The following is a 22,544-nucleotide window of genomic DNA, read 5'->3' on the forward strand; positions in this document are numbered from 1 at the left end:
GAATTATTATAGTTGTTGAGGTAGTGATGATGAAGCTATATGTTGTTAGATTATGAGGATATTATTGGTAGTTGATTATCAATTGTTATTATTGAGATAGGGAACATATATAGTTATTGGTTGTAAATATCATGTGTTGTGGATGTCCACCTTCTTGGTGTTTAATGCCTACACTTAATATGATGTGTTGATATAGATGATGGTATTAATTTAATGAGCTTAATGGAAAAGATGGAATTGTGATGATATTGAGATGAGGATTAGATACATGACAATGGATGTTATAGTATTTGTGTATGATACAAAATGATGCTTATATTTCTTGACTGTTCTTGAGTGAAAAAATTATGTTTCTTAGACATTCTGGTCCTTAGAAGACTGATGAAGTGAGTTGGTGTAGATATATATACTGATGACATTCTAGAAAAATGCTCCACATTCCTCTGCACTTGACAATATGGTCTTGCAAACCTGAACTTAATGTTTATGATCTGTTGACATTGCACTCCTATCCTTTTAGGTCATTGGTGTTGCAACTGATGTAGTTGGTGATTACAATTTGTTGATAGTCTGGCTGTCTATTAGAATTGGTCCAAAAAATTATCTCTATTTTTTTTCATTGATGTTTCAGGTGTTGAGACTTGGAGGAAATATACATAACATCTATGATGTGTATCAGTTCAAGTTCTAGGTGTTCATGTTGTCTACAAGAGTTCACAATGATTTAATATTCATGGCTAGTTTTCTTGGCCCTCTAGAATGAAGTGTTTTGTACCTATGTTAGTTGATTTTGATGTGACAAGGATAAATAAGTATTTGGTAATACTATTGGTTGTTCAAGGAACATCCTTGTATGCTCTTCATGATGCTAGAAGATCTGTTTGTTGCTACATTAGTTCTAATGTTCATGTTTCAAGGTAACTACTTTGGTTTAGTCGACAATATTTGTTTTGTTTCTTGTGGTGCATCCTTAGGCGCCTTCACTTGCACTGAATTTTTTATGCTATATTTGGTTCCTACTTTAGCGCATAGAGATACACATTGAGTTAATTAATCTTGAGGATATGTCTTTGGGACAACTAGTTTTGTGTTACATGGTTCATTTTCATGTTACCCTATTGTTGACTTTAGAAGATGTGTGATAGGGTGTGAACTAGTTGAGAAAACTTAGAAAGAAGTGATATGATACCTTTAGGTCCTCTCTATCTCTTAGATTGGACCTCTTTCACTACAATTGTGCTTTGGTGGTTGGCTTGATATGACCTATGTTTGTCCTCTACTCTGGCCAACCTAATAGATGTTTGCAATGATGAAAATGATATATACAATAGATAAAATCAATGTTGATTGTGTGGATGAGTGTATGGATCAATATCTATGTTGTGCTTAAATGATTATATCATTTGTAGAGTCAATGATGTGAATTTGAGGTAGAAGAAGTATTTGGTGATTTCTTTGAAGTTGGTTGTTTGAGATACAGGTTCACTTGAACAATATCATACTTGGAGATTGTTGGATGCAATATTGTTGAAGGCCTAGTCATCTTGATTCATATATTAATGTACCTTGCTAAGAGATAGTGAGTCTCCTCTGCAAGTTTTGTATCTTTCCCTAAGGTAGCACGTCTTAGCCTGCAAGTCCCTTGTATCTTACCTTGGGGTAGTGTACCTCAGCTTGCAAGACCTTGAAAAAGTAGTGCACTTATTTGGTAGTGAACCTAAAATAATATTGTAATCTTATTCATATATTGTGATTTCATTCTCACCATGGTTTTTCCTTGTTTGGATTATTCATGCAAGTCTAGTGTTCTCTTGTTTATGGTGATCTTTTTTTTTATCTTTAATTACTACTAATAAGATTAAGGTTAAGTTGGTATTGAATTGTGGTATAAAGTTCAAGTGTTTGATCAAGACTGATTCAACCCCCCCAGTCTTGGGGTGTGTTCAATGGTGAACAACCTCCTTATGTATCCCACTAATTCTTATTCATGCAAATTAACTCTAGATTCAAGTATTCTTTATTTCACAATTTCTACATTCAAAAAGTTGTATTTATAAAATGACAAGAGCTCCAAAACCACAAATATTAGGTGTCCAAAGAAGGATCTTCTTTCAAAATGAAAACAACCTTTAGATTTCCTCCATAAAATTTGAAAGGACACCATTTTTGGCTCCAATACTTTCCCTCTAGCTTGGGCATCCAATATTGTAAGATACATTACATTAAATGCAATAAATAATGGAATGCCAAGAGATACTTGTTGCCTCTTCCTAGCCTCCACTTGGAGAATCCTACAAATCACTCATTTACCCACTTCCTACCTCATTAATTATCTTATTCTAGGCATCCACGTGAGGGGGAAATAACACTAGATAATTGTGTTCACAATGTAAGGAAGTTAAGTAGCAGAATAATTTCCTACACTAATCTTGAGAAGAGGATAATGCAAAAGCTTTTAAAGATTGTTACAATAGTTACAAAAACTTAACAAAAATAGACACAATAGAATGCATACCACAACATAGTGATTTACGTGGGGAAAACCTTTTCGGGAGAAAAACCCCACACTCTAAAAGAAACTCAATATATTATTCAACAATCAACAATAAATTATAATATACTTGTAGAGAAAGATCTTCATAGGAGTACCACTAATCAGAGATTCAGAGGTAACTAGATTTTTCATAAGATTCTTGCACACAACCTCTATCTCACACACCTCAAATTTAGGAGATACAATACAAGAAACTGTCAAACGGTATTACAAAACCATGGGCTAAAACCATCCAATAAATTATACTTGACCTTATCTCTATTCTAGATGCCTTATGACATGTCAAAACACACATCAACACATGTACCTCCCTTTTCAACTCATTTATGGGTCCGATGCTTTTTATATTTCCTATTCGAGGAGTCCAAACTTCCAGAGGCCATAACTTGTGAACTGGGTGTCTGATTGATGAATCGTTTGAAGCGTCAGAAAGATCGCGAATTGCTCTATCACCTTGTAACCCACTATGTTAGTTATGCCCAATTTTCAAGGCATTTTAGAGGGTCTAAATTCCTCAAAATTAATTTTAGACCTTTCATGGCATCTTTCAAAAATATAAACTTTAATATCTTCAAAACTAGCTATGATATTGTAACGAAAAATTTACCAGCATGCTTATTTAACTAATTTGAAGCTTTGTGGAGAATTTCACACCATTTTGTGCTCAAATGAAAACTTACAATAAATAGTAACCTCATGTAAATGCAAGGTTGAGACACCATTTTCTCAACATTCTCCCATTTGTTGAAAATCTTGCAAGAGCAAAGGGAGTATCAACACAATAAATTAATTGCTAGGGGCCATGAGGCCCATAGACTCCGAACACCATTTGAACTTCTCTGTGCTTACAATCTTAGTTAAAGAATCTACAATATTCATCAAAGTTTCTATGTTAACTAGCTTCACCCAGTCATTTTTTTACCATATCTCTGACAAAATGATATTGAACATCAATGTGTTTGGACCGGGCATGAAATGTTGGGTTCTTAGCTAGGCAGATCACACTCTGACTGTCACAATAAATTGTCACTGCACCTTGTTTTATTCCAATATCTGAACACACTCTTTTAAGCCAAATGACTTCTTTACAAGCATGAGTAGCTGCCATATACTCTGCTTTCATAGTGGAAAAAGCAACCATAGCTTGTCGCTTACTCATCCAACTAATTGCACCACCAAATAAAATAAACACATAAAAATTGGTGGATCTTCTGCTATCAATATCACATGCCCAGTCTAAATCCACATAACCATGAATATCAAGGGAAATCATGTCTCCAACCAAATCAGGTACCATAATAACACAAAGAATACTCTGAGGTACCCTTCAAATATCCAAAGACCCTTTTGACTGCATCCCAATGAACTCTACCAGGATTAAAAATATATCTAGAAAGAACTTCCACTATTTGGACAATGCCAGGTCTAGTAGAGACCATAGCATATATTAAAATTCCAACTGCACTTTGGTAAGGAACTTTGTTCATGTCTTCCATCTCCAATGGGGATGTGCGACAATCTAAAATAGATAATTTCATTCCAACTGTAAAAGGAACACATAATGGTCTAGAATCTTGCATGTTGAACCTCCATAAAATTGAATTCACATACTTACTCTGGCCTAGCCATAGCTTTCTATTCACTCTATCCTTCTAATTTCCATCCCAAGAATGTGTTTTGCTGCACCAAGATCTTTCATTACAAATTTAATAGCAAAGTGAGACGTTAGATCTGAAATCATACATTTCCCTTTACCAATGAATAACATATCATTAACATACAATGCAATTTACAAGAAATGATCACCATCAGATTTATAATAAACATAGTGATTTGATTTAAAATGTTCAAATCCTAAACTCAACACATATGTATCAAATTTCTGGAACCACATGCTAGGACTTGGTTTGAGGCCATACAAAGATTTATTCAATTTACAGACCAAATTACTTTTACATTTTACCAAATAGTGCTCTGGTTGTGTCATATAAATATCCTCTTTCAAATCACCATGAAGGAAAGTAGTTTTCACATCCATTTCCTCAACCTCTAAATTATAAGCAACAACAATAGAAATAAAAAATCTAATGGATGTCATTTTTACAACTGGAGAAAATATCTCACCATAATCAACACCCTTAACCTGAGAGTAGTCTTTTGCAACCAACCTTGCTTTATACTTCTTAATGACTCCATGTGAACCATTATTTTTATTGAACACCCATTTACAACCAACAGGTTTTCATCCTTCAGGCAATGGTACAAGATCCTGGATGTATCATTTTTTCTCAAAGATATCATTTCTTTTTCCATAGAAACCTTCTAGGATTTTGTATCATTCATACCTAGTGTCTCTTCTACAGATCTAGGTTCATCCACATTAGTGTTTAAAGAAAAAATACATCTCCAATCATCAGGTGAATACCTTTCAGGTGGTTGGCTATGTCTTGTAGACCTACGAACAAACTGAGTTGCAGGTTTTTCCTCCTCTTCTAAAAATTCAGATCTAGATGAGGTCTCCTCAACTTCTTGCCTATGTAGGGGTCTTTATTCAACTCTTTCAAGTGTAGAAGGGAATTTAATCACATCTTCTTGTTTAGTCTGTGCCCTGGATGCAATGTAAATAAGGAGAGTTAATTTATCACCTTTTGTACAACATGGTCCCAAAGCTTGTATCCTTTCACACCATAACTGTATCTGATGAAGATACATTTCACAGTCTTGTTCTCCAACATTGTGAACACTTCTTGTTTGGCATATGTGCATATGCCTCACAAATAAAAACTCTAAGATGTCTCAATGAAGGCTTGTGACCTGATCATGCTTCCATAGGCATTTTATCATCAAGAGATGATATAGGAGACTTGTTAATCAAGTAGCAAGCAGTGGCAACAACTTCAACCAAATTTTTTTGTTTTAGGCTAGCACCACTCAGCATACTCCTAGCCTTCTCCATCAATGTATTGTTCATTCTTTTTGTAACTCCATTCTACTATGGAGAATATGGAGTTGTCTTCTGTATATTAATGTTACATTTTTTACAAAATCTATCAAAATTATTAGAGCAAAATTTATTGCCATTATCAATCCTTAAACATTTTATTTTCTTTCTAGTCTGTTCAACTCAACCATTGCTTTAAATTCTTTAAATCGATTGAAAACTACAGATTTACTCTTTAAAAAATATACCCATGTCCTTCTACTAAAATCATCAATAAATGAATTATAATATGTGGATTTTCTAATGGAAGGAACATCTATAGGAACAAACAAATAATAATGAATAAGATCCAAAACACCACAAGATATATGAGAACTTGAGTAAAACTGAACATGGTTTTGTTTTCCATAAATGCAATGCTCACATAAATCAAAGTCAAGGTTACAATCATTCAAACCTTCAACATGGTTTTTATTTTTCAAGGTCCTTAGACCCTTCTCTCCAATGTGGCCAAGTCTCTGGTGCCATAACATAGTCTTCTTTGTAGGTAACTTTTCTTCAAAAGAAAGGGCACCCTTATGTATCCAAAGGCCATGTCCATCCATTGAAGGTGAAACCCTCAAATGTTTTGATGAAGTATCCACAAATTTACTTTTTAAAGAAGTGCTATTACACTCAACAATGTATGCCTCTAACTTATACAAAGTGTCGAACTTGACACCTCTAGAAATCACCAGAGCACCCTTAATCATCTTACATCCTACATCATAAAAGACTACATGCACACCCACATATATCAGTTTTCTTACAGCTAATAAATTTCATTTTAATCTAGGGATATGCAACACACCGCCAATCCTTTTTATTCTACCATTAGGAAACTTGATCCTAGCTTTACCACGACCAACAATATCTAAATGTGAATCATCACCCAAGTACACTTACCTCCATTAAATTTTTCATATTCAGAAAACCAATCTCTATTGGAAGTTATATGAAAAGACGCACCTGAGTCAATTAACCATGCATCATTACCTGCATGAGTAACTAAAGTTGCAATGAATGCATCACCATATTCCTTCTTGGGCTCAAAATCAAAATCAAACTTCTTCTTTTTCTTCTTCTTTTCTTTTTTGCAGTCCTTACAGATGTGATCTGATTTACTGTAATTTCAGCAAATGACTTTGGACTTTCTAGAAGTTTTCTATCTTCCTCTGAATTTGGACTTATTGCACTTCTCATTCTTCTTGCCTTTTTCCTTAGGTCTTCCATGAACAGTTAGGGCTTCCTTTGAACTGATAGATACCTTCCTCCACATCTCTTCACCAAGTAGGGCACCCACCACATCTTCAGACTTTAAAACAACAAAAGTACTACTAATAGCAATAACAAGACAATCCCACAAATCGGGCAAAGAGAAAAGCAACATATGACATTTATCCTCTTCATCCATCTTAACACTAACAGATACCAATTGAGCCACAAACATATTAAATGCTTCTAGGTGGTCTATAACTCATCCACCCTCTTCCATTCTCAAGGAATACAATTTCTTCCTCAATAAAATCCGATTCATTAAAGATTTGGCTTGATACATCTCACAAAGCTTAGTCCATAACTTCTTAGCAGAGTTCTCTTCATGGACATTGATTAGAACAGAGTATGATAAGCATAGTCTTATTAGACCCTTGGATTTACAATCCATAACATCATATTGATCAACCGTAGAAGGATCTGGGGGTCTTGAGACATTTGCATCAACAACATCCCACAAATCTCAATCTATTAGCAAACCTTCCATCTTCAGCTTCCAAATCTCAAAATTACTTCCATTAAATTTCTCCACCTTTATTCTCCCTAAAAAACTTGTCATCTGAAAATTCCCACAACAAGATCAAAAAGTATCTTCTGCACAAGCTCCCACTCAAATCTAGATTAGTTCAAAAAACCCAACAACCTACAATTGAAACCAAAGGTGATCGGGGTCTAATACAACTTGTAAGGAAGTTTAGTAGTAGAACAACTTCCTACATTGACCTTGAGAGGAGGATATTGTAATTTGTTTTTATAGATTGTTACAACAGTTATAGAAACTTAATAGAAATAAACACAATAGCATGCATACCACAACACAATCATTTACACGGGGAAAACTCTTTCGAGAGAAAAACCCCACACTCCAAAAGAAGCTCAATTTATTATTCAGCAATCAACAAAAAATTACAATATACTTGCAGAGTAAGATCTTCATAGGAGTACCACTAATCAAGATCTTCATAGGAGTACCACTAATCAGAGATTCAATATCCATAAGACTCTCACACACAACCTCTATCTCATGGACCTCATCTATAGGAGATACAATACATGAAACTGTCAAATGGTATTACAAAACCATGGGCTAAAACCACCCAATAAAGTAGACCCAACCTTATCTCCAATCTAGATGCCCTATAACATGTAAAAAAACACATCAACATGTGTCCCTCCCTTTTACAACTCATTTATGTGTCTTATGCATTATATATTTCCTATTTCAGAAGTCCAAACTTCCTAAGACCATAATTTGTGAACTAGGTGTCCAATTGACAAACTGTTTGAAGTGCCGAAAAGCTCATGAAGTTATTTATCACCTCGTAACCCACTGCACTAGTTATGACCAATTTTCAAGGCATTTAAGGGGGTCTAAAATCCTTAAAATAAAATTTAAACCTTTCATTGAACCTTCCAAAAATGAAAACTTTAATATCCTCAAAACTAGCTATGATCTTGCAACAAAATATACTGGCATACTTATCTATCCAATCCAAAGCTTTGGGGAGAATTTCACACCATTTCATTCTCAAATGAATACTTACTATAAATATTAACCTCATGTAAATGCAAGGTTGAGATACCATTTTTCCAACACACAACCTACCTTTACCAAGAGACACTTGTTGCCTCTTCCAAGCCCCCACTTGGAGAATCCAAAAGGTTTCTCATTTGTCCACTTTCTAAGTCATTGATTATTGTATTCTAGGAATCCACATGTGGGAAATATAATATAAAATAATTGTGTTCACAACCCACCTTTAACACTACTAGTCAAACCTATCATCCCTTTGGAATGTATTACAAACAATAGTGAAAATAAATATTACAAAATATTTTGCCAATACACCCTAAGTGCCTCGGGACACTTTCCAAGGATGTTGGAACCACGTTATAGGATTCAAAAGGTAGATAGCAACTTAATCCTACCAATCGTAAGCTTTGCACTCTAAATTAAAATGCTTTTTAGATTAAACTACTTCAATTGCGCAAAATTCACACTCTCTCCTATTCCCTTTTTTGGCATCTACTAACTTGTCCATTTCATACCAAGATGATGTGAGCTAGTCCTTAATTGAAATATGAGGGTCTTTGCTCTAAAAGGCACATGATCCTTTATAGAGGCCACTTATTGATGATTATATGTAAACTTGTCAAGATAATAGTTCCTCGCTCTCTGTAACACCTTTTCTCATAAACTTGCTAAAACTTTCTATTTCAAAAGCCTTAATTTATTTGTTATTATTAGGATAATATAATTCAACTAGAATTCATATAGTTTTCTAATCTTATAACTCCACTTCTTTGCTTATATTTTGCAAAGAATAAAGTTCTCTCCATTCACCTAGAATTTTTTCCTTTTATGAATTTTTTTTGCTTGAGTTTAATATTGAATTCATTCCAAGGTACTTGTATCCTACCCGGGCCGCCCGTTTTCGCCCAGGTAGGGGGGTCGCTACTGGGATTTGAATCCTTAGTCGCTTGCTGGTCTCAGTCAACTTCAGTCTTCTACCCCAGGCAGATCCAACTTCTATTGCTATTGATTCCAAAGGTTGTTCCCTCGACCGAACTCCCATATCTATCTCTAATTCCCCCCACCCCAACCCAACTGCTTCTCTAAGGAGAGGGAGGTTCCCTATTACTATACCTAGTAGCATAGGAGGCAGAAGCAGGTCCATACCCAGTAGTCGCAGTTCCATTTCCAGATCGAGAGCAGATCCTACGGTTGGAACCACAGCACATGCCAAAGAATCAGCTCATGCAAAATATCGCTGGTAAAAGACCTTCTTTCCCTGTCCGTTGACGGATTCGAGAAACGAAGATTGGGCTTGTGAAAGGATATGCATATTTTTTTTTTATTAAATTCAAAATCACTTCTTGAGAGGTTTTGAGTGTAGTTTTGGTGATTTGACTAATTTTCACTGTAAAATGGCTTAAAGTAATTAAGGTTTCATTTATGGATTGATTGGCCTTGTACCTGATAGGAAAAGCCCTAAAATAATTATTTATGCTTAGAAATACACAGATTCAATTATGGTGGTTACCATTACCATGTTGGAGTTGTTAGAGGTGATCATTTTCTTGAAGCCGTTGATAATTTTGTAGTGTATTTTATGGATCATTTCTTGTTTTTTGCATGTGGATTTTTGGTCTCGAGTTGTTGGGTGATTTAATAATAAATCTTCATGATTGGATTTTCAATGTTCGGCGATGTGTTCTTTGACCTTGGGTTAGAGCTTTTAAGATTGGAGGATATAGATGGTGATGATAGTGGCATTGTTAGTCTTGTATTCCCATCAAACCATGTTTTCATGGTCTAACTCTAGATTTATGTGAGGAAATTTGGTTTTCTTTGTAAAGGGTTTGGTTTTTAGTTTTTGTAAGGGGAAAGCATCAATAAAATAAAGATCAAAATTATATTGTAACCTATGTAAATGAATGATAATTAGTGTCATTTAGTTTTTTTTTTTTTTTATTATATTATTTTTCTTGTTTAGAATAAAAATCTTATTCTACTCAAACCTTAACCATGCTATGTACATATGGGTGCAAAAAATAATTAATAAAAAATTTCATTGTGGCATACAATATTTACTTATGATATCAATTCTATGTAACAAATAATCATTTATCATCCCATTAAGATAACTAATATAAGAAAATATATCATTTTATTTTGGAGAAAAACATAAATAAATAGATATAATATATGAATAGTAAAGATTAAAGATATGGATGGTTTTTTATTTGTAGGGTGATGAAACCCTTATATCACAAACAATGATAAGTTCAAAAACCTTCTTATTTGTATTTTTTTTATTGCCATAACTAGAGGAACATTCTTGTACACCCAAGTAAGAGAATAGGGTTGCAAGTTGATCTAAACTAAATGATTCCAATGATAGCCTAAATCTCCACCTATAAGTGATATTATCAATCCCATGTAGACCTCATTAGCTATACTTAGAGAACAGTAAAGATAAACTCATAAAAATTAATTAGGGTCTATAAGTGGTTTACATCCTTGTCCAAAATGATGCCCATGAACTAGGATAGGTCTTTTCAAGACTCATGATAGGTTCCAATGGTAGCATTCCACCCAAGAAACCAAATTCACCATAAAATTTTGACAAGCTAAAGTTAATGCGGAAAAGAGAACAACACAATACATAACTATTCTATTGTTTTTCTTCTCTCAAGTTGATAGATATATGACCTCCACATAGGATTAATAATGTTAGCCCCAGTAAAAATGAACCCCCACATGCATATTGAATGTAAAAAAGTGTGAACCTACAAAAGACAACAATTGTAAGTAGCAACATTTGAACTCATCATATGATACATGATGGAATCAATAATAATTCTAAATACGAATTAAATATTGAAATTTAAAAATATATTATAAATTAAATTGTATGTGACAAAAATTCTTTAACAATATTTCATGTTAGGAGATATAACATACCACGAATATGTCAATTCTTCAGACTTTAAGAAATACAAAAATTACATGCATTCTTTCTCAAATATAAGGTTTTGTTAGATTTGATGTAATTAAATGTCAAGTTAGATCTCTAATGAATAGATACACCAAAATAATCTGATGTTGAAGCATCTGGGTAAACTAGCTACCCAACTTATGTTTTGTTTTTCTAGATGATTTTTGTTGAAGTTTTGGATTGATTCAATTTTTTAGTTATATTTGTACTTTGTTTTCAAAGTACTTGGGCACTTGTCCTATTTGTGTTCAAGCTTAATGCATCTCTTAGTTCTTAGATGTTTTTTAATGTAGCAATTTTCAATGCATATTTAGGATTGAATCCAAGTCATTGGCTACATTAAACATTTGTACCCTTTCATACACTGTGAAGGAAAATAAAAGCCAAAGTATAGATTGAATAGAGAGAAATAGAATTAGAGTTCTGCAACAGTGAGAAGTGGAAAGGTTTTGAGAAAGGAAGAAAGTGAAATATGAAGGGAAAATGTAGAAATGAGCATAAAATAAGCGAGGAAAGAATGTTCTTGCAGACCCACACAATCAAGGAGAGAGAGAGTGTAGGACTAGTAACAGAGAAAATAAAAAGAAGACAAGGCTCGTTTAGAACGTTAGAGGATTTATAAAGACACTAAAAAATGGTCAACACCTGTGTCTCCTATTTTTTTTTAACATATCATGCACATAGTGCCTCTTAGGTTTAATTAATTAATCAAACCCCTTTTACTAACAACTCTTCTAAGTCCTAAATAAATAAATTTAATATTTTATTTATTTGTCCCCTTTGTCCATTAATTAAATAAATTCATTTTATTTAATTAACTAATTCATAAATATGAGTAATAAATTAATAAATCATTTTTATTAATTTTCATATTTATCTTCCTCCAAAATAAAGATAATTATATAAATTTTATTTATTAGTTCATCTTTATTTCTTGTTTTTCTTAATTTATTATTCTTCCGTTTTATCCTCTTATGTGGAGATATTTAATAATTTTTAATTATTAAATCTTCTCATAAATCCTCTTAATTTTCAAATTTGAAAACTAATATCTTTAATCAATCTTTTTGGCAATATCTCATTAATCTTAATTTTTAAATTAAAAAATGAGGTATGCATCTTCAAAAATTTGCTTTTTGTTAGAGGATAATTTATTTATTTTTAATTCTTCTATTTATCTTTTCGAATGAAGATATTTAATAATTTTTTATTATTAACATCTTCTTGATATTTTCAACTTGCTAATTTGCTAACTTGAAGGAGAAAGAGAAACAATGGAGGTCAATTGAAGGAGATTTTGTTTGGTTTGCATCTTTTTGCTTACATCTAATCTTCAATTCTTTCATTGAATGTGATAGGAGTTGATTTCATTTGCAATTAGGTTTGCGATTGCCTAATGTTAATCTTTTGATGCTTTATTCAGATTTCCTAGTTGCATTTTCTGGTGAACCTAACATGAATCTAACAATCCTGCTAACATTTCTAATGTTTTTTTTATGAGTTCTTGATTGCATGCAGGAACTAGGAGGCATATTTTGACATTGTTTTGTGCAGGTTTTGTGTCTACCATCATACTTTTGAGCCCAAATCTGCATCTCAATTTAGTATAATTAGGAGGTTTAATTCACTAGTTTGGACTAATTCTTTTCATTTGGGACAAATTAACATAAATTTGCTTTCCATCCAGCCTCACAGTAAAATAATGGTTACAACATTTAGGGCACCAACCCAAGGAGAACCACCCCTTCTTTAGGGCACCAAGCCAAGGAGCACCAACCCCTGCACGAAGCTCCAACTCAGTGATTACAATGTCATATATCAATACAAAAGTGATACCCTTGTTACAAATGAGCTTTGTAACTCTCACACATGTCTCTCCACCGATTCACCTCTATTTAGTTCTCTATCGGTTTTCTACTCACCTTCACTCTGCTGCAACCTTACCAATTCAACCTCTGCTTCTTTTCTATTGATACTCTTCTCTCTAATCATTGTCGATTCTCAACTTGCTAGTTATTCCACTTGCCGATTTAAACCCCACTATGATCTTATCTGTCTCTTCTCTGCAAGCTCACTCTTCTCTGATTCCTTTTCTAGTTCAACCACCACCAGTTTACACCACTGTCAGGCTAAATGATAGTCTATCGATTGCACTCTCCTAATCAGTTATCTCTCAAGCACTCAGTCACCTTGATCTTTAATGAACTCGCTGACTGGTTGGATCTCTATTGCTCTTTCACTCTCTATCTTTCAACATCCGGCTTGCAACATCATCAATCCTCTTCGGTCTTGAGTCGACATATTTATACCTAAGTTTTCTCACCATGACCGACATTCAAATCTCTGGTGCGCTAGGGTTGATTCATTAGTCATGAGGAAAAAACAAATCGGATCAGATCTCATCTCAGAGCAAGTCAACCTACATTCGATCACCCATCACCACCAATAACTCTGCTTCCAAAACATGTTTGCTATATTTAGCAAACACGAAAACTTTGTCAGTCTGCACTTGTCAATCACCATGAAGCAATCACGTGGTTAGATTCACCTACCCTGATTAGTACCTAAATACTCTCCATCGATCATGAAGCCACCAAATCTGATCTTTGAGATCTGATCTATCTCGAGCTACACCCTTCTCTTTCGACCCGTGATTTATGCCATCGATATTAATGTCGACCAATCACCACCTACCTTACCGACAATGCACAATCCATTGGTTTGACACTTGGACTCCACATGGCATCTCTATTGGCATGCACCTCAGCTCACTATGTCGGCCAGACTTAGTCACCGACCAATAATACACAACCGGTGTATGCTTCATACTATTGGTCCATCTTTGCCTACCGACTCTTTAAACCTACCAGTATATCTTGTCTTATCAGTTAATCTTCAAGCCTGCACTTGGCAGCTCTACTGGTGGAACACCTTTGCTGGTTAACAGACATGCCAATCAGTAACCACCTTGATGACACCATGTCATCAATATTCAACTATCTCCATCTGCATTCCATATGCATTATCTGTCTGTAGCTATTCAACCTTGCCTTCTTCTTCATCAGTCCAGACATCATCTTAACTGGTTTGTCAAAGTGACAAATCCTTCTCTTCTTTACTCTTTCTTCTCTGTCCCAGTGGCTCAACTTGCCAACTCTAGCTGATCCAATGAATATCTCTAATTTCATGCACCTGATACATCCTTGTGTTTCACCAGTTCATCCGGTGTAAGCCTTCAATCTCATGCCTTTAACTTCTTAACAAACCTATCTCGAAGAGTTATAATGCATTCCATGCATGTTGGGGGATAAGCTCCACTTACCAGTGGGAGTAGATCCTTGTCATCTCATTCTGCTTCTGGTATTGAACTGATATGCCTTAGCTGACATTGAGCATATACATCTTCAATTAGGCACATATGATCCAGTTGGGTACACTCACTGTCAGTCTTCTCTTCATCCAATGGGAGTCCTATTGTTCCACACACAAACATCCAACAACATACCAGTTGACACTTCTTCATTGGATCCTTCTTCCTTACTTGTCAACCACATGCTTACCGCTTGTCATACCATACCAGTCTCCAATACCTATGTCATCAACACAAACCAACTCTAACTTGTGTACCAGTAATCTTCTATACTAGATGACATAAATGGCACCATTTCCGGTTGACATCAATGACAACAATACATATCAATCTCCCATATAGGTTTCCATACTATACTGGTTGACATCAATGACAACCTAATGCCAACAAAAGATACCCCTCATGTGCCCCTCAATTAGAGATAGTAAGTTTCTCGTGCCCCTCAATTAGAGATATTAAGTTTCTTGGGAAGTGATTACCCAAGGAATTCGAAGCTTGGTTTTCTTGTAGAAGTGAGTGTCGTGGAGGGGAACTAGTGCTACCAAGCTTCTAACTATTCGATTGAATGTGGCATTTTGAGCTAGGGGATTCAACAAATATTGTCCTTCAACCTTAGGATTGTGATTGAATGTTTTTATTTCATGCAAAAGTCAAACAAACATTTTGTCTTTTGTGCTTGTTAAATGTGAATCACAAACAAAGGACATAATCAACATCATAAAAATTGGCAAAAACAACTTTCCAAAAGTAGTCATAATCAACCTTGGTTATCAAAAGCAAACAAGTGTGCAAACAAAGTTCAAAAAAAGGTCAAAATTTTGTCCCAAAGTATTCCAAGTATTCATCCAACATTTGAGAACATTTTATAAACATGGCTTGTCAAAACATTAGATATCCTTGTTTCCAAATTCATGTCACCTAGGTTTAGCTCTTGCATAGTTCAAACCTACGTCTTAGGACATTCACATTACCTTTCATATTTAGTCCATTGCATTGTCATAATTCCTTTTCACTAAGGTTTCGAGTCATTTTTCTTAAGTCTTCATTGCATTATCATTATCCAAAAATTAGGTCTTGGCTTAGGTTGCATTTTCCATTTTCCAAAGTCATTTGTCCTTATATATCCATATCACATTGGCTTTATCATTGCGTATCCCAAAACCTAGGTCTTGTCTTAGTTTGACATTGTCATACATTTGCACCCATATCCTTGGTCCCTAGGTCATACCATATTCTTAGATCATTTTCATACCATATCATATCCTTAGTTTATCCATACCATATCCTTAGGTCTTTATCATTATCATTGGCTTCTTGCATAATAGTCTCAAAATTAGGTTTTTTCAAACTTCAAAAATCAAAACTTTAGATTAAATCCTAAGTCATTGTGAGGGAGTCTTGACCTTGTCCAACATTTGTCCTTTTGTCATCAACATCATTTTATCAAACCTAGCTTAGTATCCAAGCATATAGGTGAGACGTTGTCAATTTGTCCTATTGCCATTTTGTCCTTCATCCTTTTAAGGTATAGACTTCATTTCAATTTCCTAAGGGTCACATATTTATGGTTGAATTTTAAAGTTTGTCCAAATGTTGAAAAGTCCAAAACATAAGTTACATTGTCAATCATCTAGGTTTCACTTAGTTGCATACCCTTGTCATTCCAAAAATTCCAAAAAAAACAAAACAAAAACATAAGTTGCATTATCATTGCACTTAGTTTCATATCATTATCATTTAAAAAATTCAAAAATCCCCAAAACATTGCATAGTGACATGTCTATTGAAACAAGATACAAAGCCCCTATAATACAACAAAGTTTGACATATCAACTATTGATTAGTCCAATTTATAACACAATGCAATAAAGTTTTAATCAAAGGCAATCACAATTATATCGAACCCAGCATCAAGGCAATATTAGTCAAACATTTTAAGATGAAATAGGTATCCAAATACGGAAACTAGAGGAGAAACTAGCTCAAGAAAAAGAGATCTTGGAACAAAAAGTCAAAAACATTGAGAAGAATAGATTACAAATATCCAAAATGTTTCACAAATTTCCAGGTCCAAATGCAAACATTGAGCTAATTGATGTAAGAGCTCTTATCGAATGATCAAACATCCTAGCTCTCATCTCTCAAATAGAGACGATGAAACAACTCCAAGAAAAAAACACAAATTTCAACCAAATCCCAAATCAGATTTCCTTTGATCAAATTCCGTTCAAGCAAATCTCGAATCAACAACCAATGGTCCAACAAGTCCAACATATTCAAACAATGATCCAACAATGACCAATCACCCAACAACAACTAGTGATCCAAAAATAACCAATGATCCAACATCAACCAATTATCCAACAACCAATGGTCCAACATATCCAACCAACACAATCAATGGCGCAATTTCAACAATATGCTCAACCAAACATACATGTCAATGATTGGTCCAACCAACTATGGATTATCGACAACAACAACATAAGTCAACAAATCAATATCAACAACTGCAACCAAAAGTTCAAAACAAAAGTTGCAAGTCACATCAGGCCAAATTTCAAACATGTCATACCAATTCAACCAAGTCCCAAATCAAATTCAATTCAACCAGCACCAAATTCAAGATCAAAATGTAACACCAAAATAAAACCAACTCCCTTTCAAACAAATCAAAAATCCAAACCCAACCATGTCAAAACCTCACAAGGATTCTAATGTGTCTCCAAAGAAAGGTAGCTCTTTTACAAAGCTCTTAAAGAGAGTCCTAAGTGATATTTCTGAGATAGATCAAAATCATGTACCCATGTCTAGCAACAACTTATCATCCAAGTTCATAAACAAATTGACTCTCTAGTTGCATCTATTACTACACCTTTTGAAGCTTTGCAAGCACCTCCGATATCAACCTCATCAAACAATACATCCAAGGATGAAAGCCCCAAAGAGCTATCCATAATTGATTCCAACCTAATCCAATTCATGAGCCACCATGTGCTTCATTTCCCATCACACATATTCCACAAGATCCCATTCAAAGTCCATCTCCTTCATGTCCAAACATTAATTCCCTACCAGAATCCCCCACACATATTAAAAGTCCAACCCCATGTCAAGAGGAGAATCTAGAGCATGATGAAATGATTCCTAAAATAAATCAAGATCAAGATCTCAAAACCTTATCATTCCATCCAATTTTTGACCAAGATCCCATCTTACTAGACACTTAGGATGATTCCCCTATTCATGTCCATCCTATCTAAATTCCTATTGACACTCCATTCCCTGAGCAAGATCAATATATTCCAATCCATTCTATCCCAAATGATCCTCTTCCACATCATGACCATAATGTCCTTTTAAATTCCATTGACATTCCACTCTTTGAGAAAGATCAATATATCCCTTCCATCCTTTCCAATCATCCCATTGAAAATCAAGAGAAAAGCAACCTTAAAGAGGAATCCATTGATCTTCCTCCTTGTCAAGATCAAAGTATCCTTTCAGCTTTATGTCCACCACAAGACTTGGGTATCCTTCCTTTAAATACTCCACAAGATTCCTTTGTTCCTCCATTTCCATGTCCTAATCCTCCATATACACTCCAAGATCTCATTTCTTTTGATGATCCCATTAATCCTCCCATTCCATCTCATGAAGAGCCTATCATTGATGTTAGTCCCTCTCATGATCCTTATCCCCCTAGCGATCTTGATCCCCCTAATGATTTAAACATGTTGGTGCAAGATATTAATGAACCCCCTACATGCACAATTGGTTCTTCCACTTTGGTCCAGTCCGACATACTTCATGATCTCATAATTCCCATTATATCATGTCCACCTCATAATGGAATCACCTCTTCCTCCCAAAGCAAAGAGTATCCTACAGGTCAAAATATTTATAAACGAAAAGGGGTAGACCTTCACAAGAAAGAACCCCTCCATATCAAAGAAAATATTAATGGTCATGGCCTCAGTACTATTCGTCAAGACGTTGGTATCCCTCCAAAATCCAAACGTGCACCTAGCCCTTCGTCCCTTCCATCCATTTTAGGTCCTTATGTCCATTCATCCCCTATTCAAACTCAACAAAGGAACACATCTTTGAGAACCTTTCATCCATCCAAAATAATTTCATATCAATCGTAACCATCCATGCATTATTTTCCCCCTCCAAGCAATTTTCATGCCAAGCATAAAAGTCATAAGTCTAGCAATCCACATGTATTCAAGGATCAGCATGTCCAATCTAATCAACATGTCAAAACAAAGGAAAATAAGATCCAAAAAAGAAAAGAAATTTCCAAAAGGCCAATTTATCAAAAAGAAAAGTCAAAATCTATATGGGTTCCTAAATCCCTTGTGCAAGAAATGTGTTCCAAAGAACCACAAAAGAATGAAAAGTCAAAAACAATGTGGATTCCCAAGTGTCTCCTTGAAGCACAACAATCTAAAGAAGCATCAAAATTGGTATCCAAAATTGCTATTCCTCATTCTAAACCTTTCAAATCTATTCCTCCATCACCTTCATCATCCATTTTGGGTCATTATATCCCAAAATACCCAGCCTTTCCTCCATCCAAATCTCAAAATCTGAGATCCATTTTTTTTTCCACCAGTCCACCACCCCTCAAGGTGTGTGCCAATGTTGATCTTTCCCACATCTCCCTCAACTAAATCCCAAATATTCCACCCCCTCCGTTATCCAATGCATATTTCCCATCCTTTCATCTATCCTATCTAATCCTTTGCATAAATCCTTAGTTCCATCTCATTTCCATGTCATTATCCTACCAACGTCTTTGAGTATGCTTTTAATAGTCATGATCCATATTTCAAGGCTCTTATCCAAACAACAAGATGCTTGAGTCCTTCTTCCATCCACTATCAATGTCCATTTTCTTCCAAAAAGCCAAAAATACAAAAAAAAAGAAATAAAATGAAAAATGAAAAAAATGAAAAAAGGAAAGAAAAGAATAAATAAAAATAATTCGCCCTGTGGTGAAAATCTGTTAAATAGGCGCCTTGGGCAATTACCATGATGAAAACCTAAAAAACAACATAATCCATGAACTTCTTATATACCATACTTGGGGGCAGGTTTTATTTACGCTATCATATCCTATCGTACTTCATTATCCTATCATATCTTATTACCTTTCATTACCCTATCATACCCTCCATTATCCTAGATCGTATCCCTATCATACCTTCCATTATCCTATCATCCCTCATGTCCATATTCCCTTTTCCACCTTTGATCTTGACAAGGCTGAGGATCTTCATGAACGTCATGCATCTTGTTCACAAATTTCAGTCTATCACAACTTTTGGTCTTTATCCATTGGCTTATTACAACCTTTCATCCATATTCCTTGGCTTATTGCAACCTTCTGTCACTATACTTTAGCCTATCGTACCCTTTAGTCCATATCCCTTATCTATTTTTTATCTTTCTTACCTTATCCATATCCTATCACTGTCCATACACTCTTTTTCATCCCTTGATCTTGATCCGACATAAGGATGCAAAATGCAAAACATGGTTTAACAAACCTCTTAACATGTTCCTCATGCCATGCCATTGCTTTACATTGTCATAGCCAACCCTTATCCCATCGCATGATAGCCCTTGGAAATTGCATCTTCTCTATCACCATAATAAATATCCTTTGTCTTCCCTTTATCCACCAACATTTCAACAAGCTTCTTTATCCATTCATCATATTCCTTGCCTTGCTAGACACTAGAGGCAAATTACTAATAAAGCCCTAAAAAAAAAAACTAAAAATCAAATAAAGTCTTGAAAAAATTCATAAAAATAAAAAACAGTATTGAAAAAATCAATAAAAAATTAAAAAACATCTTGAAATAATCCAAAAAAATTGTAAAAACGTCTTGACATAATCCAAAAACATTCGTAAAATGTCCTAAAAAAATACACAAAAAATTTAAAAAGTTCAAAAACCCTAAACATTGGGAAACAATCAAAATCTAAAAACAATCATTTTCATTCCGTCAATAAATTGGCTCTTTCGTACATAGACAAACATTTGTGTAGACAACAAACAGATAACATGTTACAACATTATTCTTAGCAAATCATGCATTAATAGATGAACATTTCAATCAACCAAATATTCAAATTAGTCATTTTATCTTATTAATCAATCAACATCAATATCATTTGTCCTTATCAACATTATCATGGGTCTTATGCAGGGTGTGGTATACTTGAAACCAGACCGTGTCCTATCTAGATGGGGTATTGCATTCCCTGAAACTAGGCAGCATGATGGTCCTATGATCAAAATAAAACATTATCAATTTTGGCAACTAGATTAGAATGGTTGTTTGACTTGTTTGGATTTCTGCATCTTATTTTTCACTGATTTATCTTGGATCATGTTCCTATGTTGCTCGATGATTTCACTAAGTGATTTAGAGTGGCGAGGATGGCTCATGATCTCTTGTTTTTTATTTTTTTGTTTGTGGAGTGTTTCATAATATTCTGGGGCAAGTAATGTCTTAGGATGTTTTGATTCATTCCTTGTCTGCAACATGTCTATTTTACGCAAAGGGATTGCATTATTGCCTTGGCCTTCATTGCCATGGTGCACCACATCTATTTTTCATATCAAATAAAAGGTTCTCACCTACTATTAGCATTTGTGAAAGCAAGATTTCATCACATTAATCATTCTTCACTTCTCACTTGCATTTCTTCTGGCTAACATTTCTTCTATCCCATCAACCCTTCTATCTATTCATCAAATCAATCATTATCATCCTATCTATTCTATCTGATCAATCAAGAATTTCTTCATTTGATATCAATCAACCCCTTTTCTACAATCAATGAATATTCTTCACTTCTGACTAACCATTCTTCTCTTCTTTCGAGAGATCATTCATTTCTTTCATACATAAACAATCTCTCGAGGGGGCATCCTACCTTCATCCCTCAGTTTGCTCGGGCATGACTTTATTTTTAAATTTTCTTTGAAAGAACGCTCAAAATCACATTGTCTCAAAGAGGGGAAAAAATCCTACCTCCATCCCTCGGTTTGCTAGGGCATGACTTTATTTTTCAAGTTTCTCTGAAACAACGCTCAAAATCACATTGTCTCAAACAGAGGAAAAATGTAGACACTAAAAAAATGGTCAACACCCGTGTCTCCTTTTTTTTTAAACATATCATGCATATAGTGCCTTTTAGATTTAATTAATTAATCAAACCCCTTTTACTAACGACTCTTCTAAGTCGTAAATACATTGGGCATTCCAAGGGCATTATTTTTGTTGTAGACAGTGATGACAGGGAGCGTATTAGTGAGGCAAAAGATGTGTTGCACAATTTGCTGAAAGAGAAAGAGCTAAGAGATGCTGCTGTTGTTGTGTTTGCAAACAAGAATGATTTTCCCAATGCAATGAGTGTTTTAGAGATCACAGAGGAGCTTGAAATGTCTTCTTTAACTCAACGCCATTGGCATGTTCAGAGCTCCTGTGCTACTTCTGGTGATGGTCTCTATGAAGGCTTGGATTGGCTTTCTAATAATGTGTAGACATGTTTGAAGCTTACATGAATATACAAGGAAGGTGGGTTTTGTTCAAAAGTTTATGTAATGTTGATCGATTTTATCTTTATTTTATCTTATCATTCTATGATAGATCACAAAGATAGATCAAGATCTATAACCACTTACGCAATCAAATTCAGAAATAGCACATGACTCATTCTAGCAATCAAATTCAGAAAGAGCATACAAACAAATTTGAATTCGTTAGTTCTTAGATTATAAGAATTTGATGATGTATCAGGAAATATGATCTGAAATGTTGATGCAAAACAAACTTGAAT

At 34.6% G+C, this 22,544-nt stretch overlaps 1 protein-coding gene across 1 annotated transcript in view; it reads left to right on the plus strand.

Moving 5' to 3' along the window:
* The window catches only part of LOC131876291 (ADP-ribosylation factor 1-like), a 42,555-nt gene extending 20,307 nt beyond the window's left edge, over nucleotides 1–22,248 (plus strand). The window contains exon 2 of the mRNA XM_059221205.1: nucleotides 21,973–22,248. Within this exon, the coding sequence (XP_059077188.1) occupies nucleotides 21,973–22,248 (276 nt within the window). The remainder of the gene's footprint in view (nucleotides 1–21,972) is intronic.
* Nucleotides 22,249–22,544: the final 296 nt, after the last annotated feature.

Source organism: Cryptomeria japonica, chromosome 5, assembly GCF_030272615.1.
Source record: "Cryptomeria japonica chromosome 5, Sugi_1.0, whole genome shotgun sequence".
Lineage (NCBI taxonomy): Eukaryota > Viridiplantae > Streptophyta > Pinopsida > Cupressales > Cupressaceae > Cryptomeria > Cryptomeria japonica.